Source organism: Lactuca saligna, chromosome 4, assembly GCF_052625555.1.
Source record: "Lactuca saligna cultivar CGN05327 chromosome 4, ASM5262555v1, whole genome shotgun sequence".
NCBI lineage: Eukaryota > Viridiplantae > Streptophyta > Magnoliopsida > Asterales > Asteraceae > Lactuca > Lactuca saligna.
Genome location: NC_136420.1, coordinates 33,574,848 through 33,586,187, shown reverse-complemented (window position 1 = coordinate 33,586,187; position 11,340 = coordinate 33,574,848). Strand labels below are relative to the sequence as shown.

Here is an 11,340-nt window from a genome sequence, read left to right as displayed (position 1 = left end):
TCTTCTTCTTTTTTGTAATTCTTCTTAATCGTCTACTTCTTCTACCTTTTCAGTTTAAAAGACGAAAAACTAATGAACATTACAAGTTCATTTTCTTTAAAAAAAATTAAAAATAGTCTTTTTCAGATGTGCACAGTAACTTTTTTTTATGGTATGAAATTTTAAAATTTGTTTGTTTTTATCTAAATACAATCTCAAAAAAAAATTTAGAATTTTAAAATTTATGAGTACATTAAGTCAGTTGTTATTGTCATGTGTTGATTTTTAATTTTTCTGTTTTACTCATTGTTATGTTATCTGTTAGTGTTAGTATGTTGCAGGGGCATTTTCGGTATAATTGTCGTTTTCATGTTTATTATATATTTGTGTTCCATCTTATTATATAAACTTTTATTCAATCTAAAACATTATTTCATATGAATTATTTGTTTTTGTTTGTATTCCATTTTATTATAAAATGAATTATTCAATTTAAAAATTTATGAGTACATTAAGTCAGTTGTTATTGTCATGTGTTGATTTATAATTTTTCTGTTTTACTTATTGGTTAGGATGTTCTGTACATTTTAAAAGGTTGCTAATTTTCCTTACAATTCTATAATGATTAAATTTATTGCAGAAAATGGAAATAGGAAATAAGGTTTACCTAAATAACATTGACCAGATAGATGAAAAATCGCATATCAAGGTTCGGGTGCTTAAAATTTGGAACTTTGTCAGAAATAATAAAGTTTGTTCCATTGAAATGATCATCATGGATGAGGAGGTTTGTTGTATTTGATATATTTTTTATTCATCATTCAATATTAGACATGTTTCATGAACATAATAATTTTTAATTTTTTTTTAAACAGGGTACACAATACCAAGCTCGTGTCTTCAATCAGAATTTCTCCAGATTTCGTCATCTTTTAAAGGAAGATGAAAGTTATATAGTTATAAAACCCAATATGGTTGCTGTTACTAATGGTTTTAGTTATACAGGTCATAAACAGACCTTAACTTTGGATTGGAAAAGCATCCTAAAAAAATGTGATGATTTCTCGGGTCCGGTCAATGGATTTATGTTTGTTGACTTTAATTCTATCATAGAACAAACATGCCCAAAAGACACATTCTTTGGTTAGTCATAAAATATTAATAAAATCATTTTTTATCATTTGTTTTTTTGGTTATACATTTTATTATTTAAATATTACGAATTTAATCCTAAACTTTTATTTTTTTGTGGTATCTGTTGTGTAGATGTTATTGGACATATCGTGTCATTTAGGCCTCTTGAAACTTCAAATCCAGTACCATCCAAGCATTATATAAAAGTCACTCTTAGCAACCTAGAGTGAGATTATATTGTATTATTTATTTATTATTTATTATCTTTAATTAATCACAAATTAATATTAATATACTATTTTATGGTTTATTTAGTTCTGTACATCTGAAGGTTACTATTTTTGGAAGTCAAGCATATCAAATTTCAGAATACCTAAAAAATAACCCGACTGTTAATTTTGTTGTTATCGTGATGCAGTTTTTGAAGCTAAACATTTGGAATGGTTTGTATTCAGTCTTTATATATAGATGTTTATAATTATTGTTTTTATATAAATTTTAATAATTGGATATACATTTTTTACAGGTCTTGGTGAAGCTAAAAGTCATTTTGAAGTAATGAAATTGTTCATAAATTCTGACATTTATGAAATAAATGAGTTTAAAAATAAGTTAGTTTCCAATTGTTTTTTATTTTTTTATAATGTATTTTTACTTAAAAAAAACACAAAACCTAATATTCATGAATCTAAATTAAACATTACAGGTTGAAATGTCATGACAATTTCGGTATAACTGAAAAAAACATAACTACGCTTCAAAGCTACTCTTCTTCATATACAGATGATTTTAAGGGCAATTTTCCATTAAAAACAATCTGTGAGATCACCGAACCAATTAAGGTATATTGCATTATTTTATATGTTTTACATTTTATTTTTGCATAATTTATTTTAATAATTTTTACATTTGATATGATACAGGAAATGAAGTTTTTATTAGTTGCTTCCATTGTTAATATAAGGCAGAATCTACCATGGTATTATGAAGCATGCAAAAAATGGGGAAAAAAAATTATCCTTGTTCCCAAAACCAATCATTCGTATACCAACCCTGAGGGAATTTCAGAAACTATGGTTGTCGAGTGTACAAATGCACAATGCAAAAAATCTGAATTTCAGTCAGTTATAAAGTATAGACATATTTATTTCCATTAATTTTGTCAATCTTAAAACAACACTAACAATGACATAATTATTTTTTGTTTTAGGTATATAATTCCAATTAACGTACAAGATTGTACTGGAACCATTGGATTGACTCTTTTTGATAGGGAAGCAAGGAGGTTGTTAAATATAAGTGCCTACGAGTTGAAAAAGATACATGATGCGGTATATTATTCATACCTTTAAAATCAGAAAACATTTACTTAATTTTTTTAATTTATTAAAATATATCTTACAGGCCGGAGACAGTGATGCCCTATTTCCAATGCAACTTAACGTGTTGAAAAACCACAAGTTTGGTTTTGTTGTAGATATTACAGAATACAATGTCAACAACTATAATAACATCTACACAGTTCTCAGATTTACAGAAGATATGTCCATTGTTTGTGAATTGGAAAGTAAAATAGAACTTATGGTATGTAATTTTTTATTGTTGAAAATTTACAATTCTTTAATGTTAAAGTACATAACGATTAACATATTTCCATTTTATTTTTTAGAGTATTCAATCTGTCTCCTTAAATCAAGTTGCTTTGGAATCCAATGATGTTGTACAGCCTGTTCAAAAGGTTTTTCATTTTATTTTATAAACTTTTAATTATATTAGTTATTTTTTTTAGGAATCAAACATTTTTTTTTTTAAAATTAGGATGTGATCTCACAAACAGACGAAAGTTTTACACCCTCAACAGTTGATAAGTCAACCGCAACAAGTCCTTGCAAAATATCAGGTGATTTGAAGCGCAACCTCCAAGAAATTTATGATGTTGATTCTGGATATGATTTAAGTTCAACTAAGGCTAAAAGAAAGTCAACCGCAGAGGAAACTCCACTCTTGATTCCAAAAATTGAAAAGTGAGTTTCTATCGGTTATAAGACACATTTAATATATTTTGATCATTTGTTTTGGTTATAAATATATTTTAATTGCTTGGTATGATTTTTATTTTGGGGTATTTAGGATGTCAAATATTATTGGTTTTGAATATTTTTGGATACTTTTATTGTTTTAAATTGGACAAGTTAGTTGATTTTGGTTATAACTCAAATAAAATATATTGCCCTTAACTTGATAAGTATTTCATATATCGCAATTAACAATTAAGACAAATCAATCAATCAATCAATTTGTATAATAAAAATGCGAAATTCTTAGCTTTCTTCCCCAATTCGCATTCTACTGTAAAATTCGCATTCTTCATTCACCCTCTTTCTTCGCATGTTCCAGTCATTTTTTTTTAGTTCATTCGCATTTGAATTGTTTGTCTCACCAAATGCGAAATTAATATTAACCATAATCACCTTCGCATCTTTAACCCCAATCTATACAACCTCTACCTAATTTTGATTTGTATTACCAAATGCGAACATTTTTGCTTTTACACGTGAACTGCATTTGACTCCAATATTGAACAAATCACATTTCACAGTCCTTCTTGACTTTGCATTTTTCTTCACGAATCGTCCCTCAATCAATAACCCAATTAACCCAATTGCGAATCCAAAATCAAAACTTATCTGTTTTCATATGCGAACCCAACTGATTGGCTTTTCAAAATCAAATTCGCAACTCCAAATCGTTCGATTATTCGCCCCAATTCCAAAATCAAATAACAGATCCTTCGTATGATTCATTTAATAACCAAGGCTTCGTTCCAGAAAACATCGAATTTAACAGTTATTCGTTTCCACAATCTTTAACCTCCGTTTAAAATCGATCCCTGTATACAAACCCAATAACCAATCGAACACATACCATTCGAAAACAATAATCATTACACCCTTCAACAGATTTGACATCGCATTTCAAAACAATCGATCTTACTTCATCTGCTTGATATATCACAATTAACAATTAAGACAAATCAATCAATCAATCAATTTGTATAATAAAAATATTGCTATATATGTAAAGACCATATTGCCACTAACTTGATAAGTATTTGATATATCGCAGTTAACAATTAAGACAGATAAATAAATCAATCAATTTGTATAATAAAAATTCGAAATTCTTAGCTTTCTTCCCCAATTCGCATTCTACTGTAAAATTCACATTCTTCATTCACCCTCTTTCTTCGCATGTTCCAGTCATTTTTTTTTAGTTCATTTGCATTTGAGTTGTTTGTCTCACCAAATACGAAATGAATATTAACCATAATCACCTTCACATCTTTAACCCCAATCCATACAACCTCATATGCGAAACCCAATTTTGATTTGTATTACCAAATGCGAACATTTTTGCTTTTACACGTGAACTGCATTTGACTCCAATATTGAACAAATCACATTTCACAGTCCTTCTTGACTTCACATTTTTCTTCACGAATCTGTTCAAAAGGTTTTTCATTTTATTTTATAAACTTTTAATTATATTTGCTTGTAAAATTTTTTTAAATTTTTTCTTAATATTTTAAATTTTTGGCCGATATTGCATATGTGGTTATTATTGTTCAAATGTTAAAGCTATCTTGAGCTTGATACTTTGATACTTTTACAGGTGAAATTATATTGTGATTGAGGGTGCTTAATTTGTACTTTATCTAATTTGTATTAAAAAAAATGAAAACTTTGTTGGTATTCTTCTTAAAGTAAAAAATAACTACTCAATAGTCAATACTACAACATTTTACTTTCATTGGTTTCCCTTTAACCAGTAAAAATCATTATTATGTAATTTTTTAGAATGGAACATTCCCTTTAACGGCTGTTTACTTAATAATTAAATAATTACCAATAAAAAAATTATTTAAATATTCAATATTACAATTTATAGTTATCAGAATTATTGATATAATATTTTATTAAATAATTAATTTTTAAATTCAATTCAAAAACAGCACCCATAGGTTCCACGGGTTTTAACCTAGTATATATATATATATATATATATATATATATATATATATATATATATATATATATATATATATATATATATATATATATATATTCAAAGCCCTAAAAACTCTGAAAGTCATACAGGCTCTGACCCTCATAGTAATGACAATTAAATATTTCAAAATAAAGTTCGCCGCTTATCTGATTGATTTTACTATTTAAAAAAAAAAAAAAAAAAAAAAAAAAAAAAAAAAAACCATCGAAATGAAAAAGGTATCATCCAGACTTAAATTCAAAACCTCAGTTACAAAGGAGTATGTGGTTAATGTATAGATGTATAAATAATTTTGGAGAGTCCAATCAAAAAAATCAAAGATTCTGGTAAAAAAAATTCTAAAAAAATAAGTTATTTATAGATAAAATATCATTTGAATTCTAATTAGATTCCTTGATTGAAAATCATTTATACAATCATAAATCATTTGAATCTAACCCCATCTACATATTCGTACATTTTTACCACATGAAAACATAAAATAAAGAAAATATAATATATGTTTAAGAAAAGCAATTGCCGGTATGAACATAACAAACGTCGTGGTCACCTTTCTCCTTTCCCCCATTTTTTCGCTTCCCCACCAAATAAAAGTAACCCCACGGTTTGGAAAGAAAATAAAAATACTGGTTGCAACTTTTTTGACTCTTTTATATCATACGTAATCGAATACATTATTTACTTTATTTTTGTTGAGAGATAATTCATTAAAATTTTGATATATACATAAAACTTTCAAATTAATATCATTTACATCAAATATGTCATGAAAAAAAATATTTTTTACTATTCCTTTTCAATTCTAAATTTGAATTTCGTAAACAAAAAACAATACAAAATTCAGATGCTTCTATATTAAATTTATCAAAATCATACTATTGATATGAATTAAGATTTGTACACATATCTAATATTCTAAATAAATAAGAACAAAACAAAAGTTTTCCTATCTTCTTGATTACCAGCTTTTCTTAAGTCGATTTTTTTTTTTTTTTACAATCTTTTTAATCTTACCAACTGTCTTAATGATTTTCTATTTAAGAGCCAAAATGAGTTAATATCTCATTTTAGCCGTCCAAACCGTAGCTGAGGCAAACATGCCTACAGTTTTCATACTCAGTTGTGATTTCGCATGATTATTAAAAAAAATCGTTTTTTCTTCACAAAATAATTGCAATTTCAAGATGCAGACCATTGAAAATAATTGCAATTTCAAGAACAAAATAGCAGTTGACTAAGAACACAACTACTATTTCATCCCTAAACTGTTATTTCGTTTCTCGACATTCAAATGCTATTTTGTTCAAAATGTCCAATCACACCAAAAATCGTATATCATATCACTAAACAAGGTAAAAAAATAATAATAAATAAGAAAAAAATAAGAAAAAAATATTTTTTTTAAGAAAACCGTATATGGCATGTTCATATGTGGTGTATAAGTTTCTAATACACAATTTGTGCATCAAGGACTTATACATTGCAGATGGCATGTTCATCTACGGTTTGGGTAAAAAAAAATTTGTTTTTCCCCACAAATCCAAACCTAATATTACTATATTTCTATGTATACGATAAAAAACTAATAAAATTCAAAATATAAGAGTGTTAACATGATTGTTGTTCACATTAGTCTTTAGAGAGAATTCTATATGTTTACAAACCTGAAAATGACCTAAATGAGTACGGGCTATAGGCTGTTAATGATCACAAAACCGTTGCCCAAATGTCCAATACCACACTTGGGCATGTCCGAAATCTAGGTGAGATACACAAACCGCAATTGACTTAATATCGGGTGCGGTTTAGATGGCTAAAATGAGATATTTGCTCATTTTTGTGAAAAATCATTAATACATTTGGCTATATTAGTAATTTTATTTTTTAATTTTACTGTTAACACAATTTTTAATGTTTTTAATGTTTTTTTTAATATTTTTCAAATAAATGGAGAAATCAAATTTGGTTTGTACTTTCTTTCAACTTTTCAACTGCTTTCTACTTTGTTCAAGGAATCATGGGCTCATGGCTTCACTTTCCAGTTTCCATCACTTACCTTAAAACACCACCAACTGTCAATCCTGCTGCAAAGTGGTCCTCCAAATCAGATTCCTTTATATTTTTAATATATAATCATATATATTAAATAATATTTTATCTAAACAATTTATAAACATCTTCTTAATCTTTTCAATCGATCATCAAGCGTTATCTTTTCCTTGAATTTTACACCACCAAATGATTCTCGTGTTGATTCGAATCGATGTATCTCATAAATAAAGACTCAAATCAACACTAAAAGCATACAAAAGTAACAACACAAAAACACTAAAAGTGTTAGTACTAATGTAATTACATAAGTTGAAGTACAATACATGGAAAATTATACTAAGGCTACGCAAATAAAATTTGTGCACTAGAAGGTGACAGGTCGGAGAAAACCTCTAGGGCTTCCACGACCTGCCACTCGACTGCAAACTTTATATTTTCATCGGTTGAACTGCTGTTCAACCGATGAATAAGACCAACTGCAACAAAAAGATCTCGACCCGTAACATAAATTCTATCGTTGCATCCGTTCACCACGAACGGCTTGCAAATTTGCTCGGGTAAGGGAGGCCCTTTGATGGTTTCCCATGTGTCATGACTCGAGTCATAAACCTTAAGTTTTGTCCTCTCATGCTCCGATACCACAAACAAACGCCCGTATATCACAACACTTGACCCGGTCCACCCTTCACGGAGCCCCGTTGCCATGGATTCCCAATGATCGGTTCTTGGATCATAAACTTGGCCACGTGGCACAACATAAAATGGCCAAAACCAACCTTCGGTTACAAAAAGCTTCCCATCAAGAACAGCTGAATCATAACAGGCCATGTTTGTGCCCATATTTGCAATCGGATGCCATACACCTCCGTTTGGATCCATAACCTCAGCCGAATTGAGCTCAAACTGATCACTACTGTTCCCTCCGGCGACATAAACCTTCCCGGCGATCACACCTCCGGCGAAAAACGACCTTGGAGTCATCATCTTCTTCATAACAGTCCAACGATTTGATTTCACATCAAATTTCAACACCAAGTTAAGAGGGCAGTCTACGTCGGAGGCCACCCCACCACAGACAAACAGCGAACCATTGTTGGAGACGGAAAAGCACCGGAACCCATGTGGACAGACCTTCTCCATGCATGGCATTGCCGGAATCGTGTGCCATGAGAGATGAATGAGATCAAGAACCTGCCATTGAATCTTTCCTGTACGTTTATGGAAGGAAAACACAAACATCCATGGATCTTGAAAACCCATTTGCTTCCTTAGCGTAAAGAACCGACCTTTATCACCGAAAAGATTATACCACCGCCGGCAAACAGTCCGGCCGGTTGAATGAAACTTGACTGGTAGCCGGAGAAGACAACTCAAAGCAATATCATCAGGAAGACCAGGAAGCAGAGGATCAAAACACGAATCTGATTCCATTAAACGATCTCTAACATCAGCCAACTCAAATTCAGGGGTTGATTTCACCACCGAATCCCCTGATTTCTGCACCGGTGATTGGTGTGACGACATGCGAACCCTTTGCATCTCGAAAATGAAATCAATTCTTTGTAGTTAAGTTGCTACAGGTCTTAACTTTTCCCGACCAAGATCGAGTAAACCCCCAAAATTTCACAGCACCGAATTCAGAGATCAAAGAAAAACTTCATTTCAAAGTCATGATACAAGAACAGAGAAAAATTTCAGCCATAGATTCAGAGGAAAGATATCAAGAAAAAAGAAAAAGCATATTAACTTCCAGATTGAATGAAAGGATTGAACGTTAAAGGTGAAGAATCGTGGTGGTAGGGTGGTGGTGGTGGTGTTATATGGGTGGTGGATGGTGGTGAGGTGGGGGGTGTAGAGTTTAGACGGAAGAGGAAAGAATGGACGGTTGATGCGTGTCAAATAAATGCCGACCCACCCGTGCAAACACGAGTGCCGAGGAGTATAGTAGGCTTAGGCTGGCTACACTTTACTCCGCTATTTATTCTACTTTTAACTTTACGATGCATACATTAACATTACTACTCATTATACCACTAGCTAGGTCCACTACTATTTTGTGGTGTCAATTGTTTTCAAGCAACGCCTATTAATAATACTTTTTTGCTTCGGTTTTACTTAATCATAAATAATGCCACGAACTAATAATCAATTTCAGATTTATTTCAATTAAGTATCTTAAATTTTATTTAATGAGGTCTAACCATTTAAGTTTATTTTATTAAAAAAAGAAAATTAGAAAAAATACGAAAGCTATAAAGAAAATGTTATAAAAATCACAAAGTTTATACCATAATTTTAATTTGACATTGTGTTTTTTTTAATCTCAAATTTGATACTGTATTTTTTAGTTTGTTATAATTTTAATCACTTGACCGGTTATCTCGATTATCTACTGACATGTCAGTTTTGATGATGTTAAATACTGACATGTCAAAATTGAATTTTTTCTAACAAAAACACCACGTTTTCAATCTTTTCAATGTTAACATTAAGTTTTTTTTTTTCAATTTTGATACCGTATTTTTTTTTTGTTTTAAATCGAACATCTTATTTTTCAATTTTTCAGTATTAATCATTTTTTATTTGAAATCATATAAATATTTTTAATTAAATTTTTAAACCGTATAAATACATATTTTTTTCGTTTAAAAACCAAATTTTTATATGAATACAAGGTTTTTTAAATTCAAACCATAATGTTATGTATAAATGTGTATTGGTTATATAAAATTTATATTCTATTTATTTATTAGTTCATTTTCAAAGAAAAATTATGCTCGATTTTATATATAAATTTAGGATTTTGCTAAAACAATCCATTAATCAGAGGATATGTGTTTGTGGGACTTCATGTGTTGGGGAAAAGATGTGGGTACTTTTGTTTCATTTGGTCTTCTCATTCCCATGTGAATTCAGGTCCTCGCTTGGCGTTCCAGTGGTCATTCACTATTGGTATATGACTTAGTTTTATTCTTTTGACTTCCCTATCCATGATTTCCACAGGCTCTTCGATGAAGTTGAGACTCTCATTTACTTCGATTTCGTCAAGTGGGATAACAAGAGTCTCGTCGGATAGATACTTCTTTAGATTGGATACGTGGAAGGTGGGATGTGCGTTACTAAGTTCCTGTGATAGTTGAAGTTTATAAGCCACCAGACCGATCCTTGCGAGGATCTCAAATGGTCCGATATATCTTGGATTCAGCTTCCCACACTTTCCAAAGCGTATCATTCTCTTCTAGGGTGAGACTTTAAACAGAACGCGATCACCAACCTGGAACTCCAAGGGATTGCGTCGCTTATCTGCATAGCTCTATTGTCAATCTCGAGATGCTTTCAATCTTTCCCATTATTTGGACAATCTACTCTATTGTCTCCCTTATGATCTTGGGGCGGTGAGACTGTTGTCAGGAACTTGACCCTTTGATAGTTGCATGTCACCCACTTCAGCCCAGCACAGAGGTGATCTACACTTACAACCATAGAGGGCTTCAGATGGAGCAACTCCGATGCTAGTGTGATAACTATTGTTGTATGAGAACTTGACGAGTGTTATATGGTTATCCCAAGCTTTACCAAAGTCTATCACACAAGCTCTCAGCATGTCTTCCAAAGTTTGAATAGTTCTTTCGTTGTGCCCGTCGGTTTGTGGGTGGTAGGCTATACTCACGTCCAACCTAGTTCCCAAGGATTTTTTCTAGTAACTGCCAGAACCGTGAGGTGAATCTACTTTCCTTGTCGGATATAATGGATATTGGCACTCCATGCAGTCACACGATCTCCTTAATGTATGTTTTGGTCAGTGTCTCCATATTGTTCGTCTCTTTTATTGGTTGAGAAGTGTGTGGATTTGGTTAACCTGTCAATGATTACCCAAATGGTGCCGAGTCCACCCGTTGTCTTGGGTAATTTGGTATGAAGTCCATGGTTATCCGTTTCCCACTTCTACTCATATATTTCTAGTTGTTGCAGCAAACCTGAGGGCTTTTGGTATTCTACCTTGACCTTGCCCACAAAGGTAGCGATTTCGGCTTTCATGTTCGACCACCAATAAAGTTTCTTAAGGTCTAGGTACATCTTGTATCAACCGGGTTTAATGGAGTATCG

General features: G+C 31.0%; 1 protein-coding gene, 1 long non-coding RNA gene and 1 pseudogene across 2 annotated transcripts; 2 read left to right on the top strand and 1 right to left on the bottom strand.

The window, feature by feature from the left end:
• Window positions 1-981: 981 nt before the first annotated feature.
• Window positions 982-1,545, top strand: LOC145038458 (uncharacterized). Its single transcript, XR_013679385.1, has 3 exons — window positions 982-1,122; window positions 1,246-1,339; window positions 1,429-1,545. It is a non-coding gene; the product is annotated as an uncharacterized LOC145038458 (long non-coding RNA).
• An 8-nt stretch (window positions 1,546-1,553) lies between these two features.
• Window positions 1,554-3,141, top strand: LOC145039453 (uncharacterized). Its single transcript, XM_078987514.1, has 8 exons — window positions 1,554-1,583; window positions 1,640-1,668; window positions 1,820-1,955; window positions 2,037-2,233; window positions 2,324-2,444; window positions 2,518-2,697; window positions 2,783-2,851; window positions 2,932-3,141. Exons 1-8 carry the CDS (start codon window positions 1,554-1,556, stop codon window positions 3,139-3,141), a joined length of 972 nt encoding a protein of 323 aa, XP_078843640.1.
• A 4,375-nt stretch (window positions 3,142-7,516) lies between these two features.
• On the bottom strand, window positions 7,517-9,266 carry LOC145041554 (F-box/kelch-repeat protein At1g30090 pseudogene; annotated as a pseudogene).
• Between the last annotated feature and the right edge of the window lie 2,074 nt (window positions 9,267-11,340).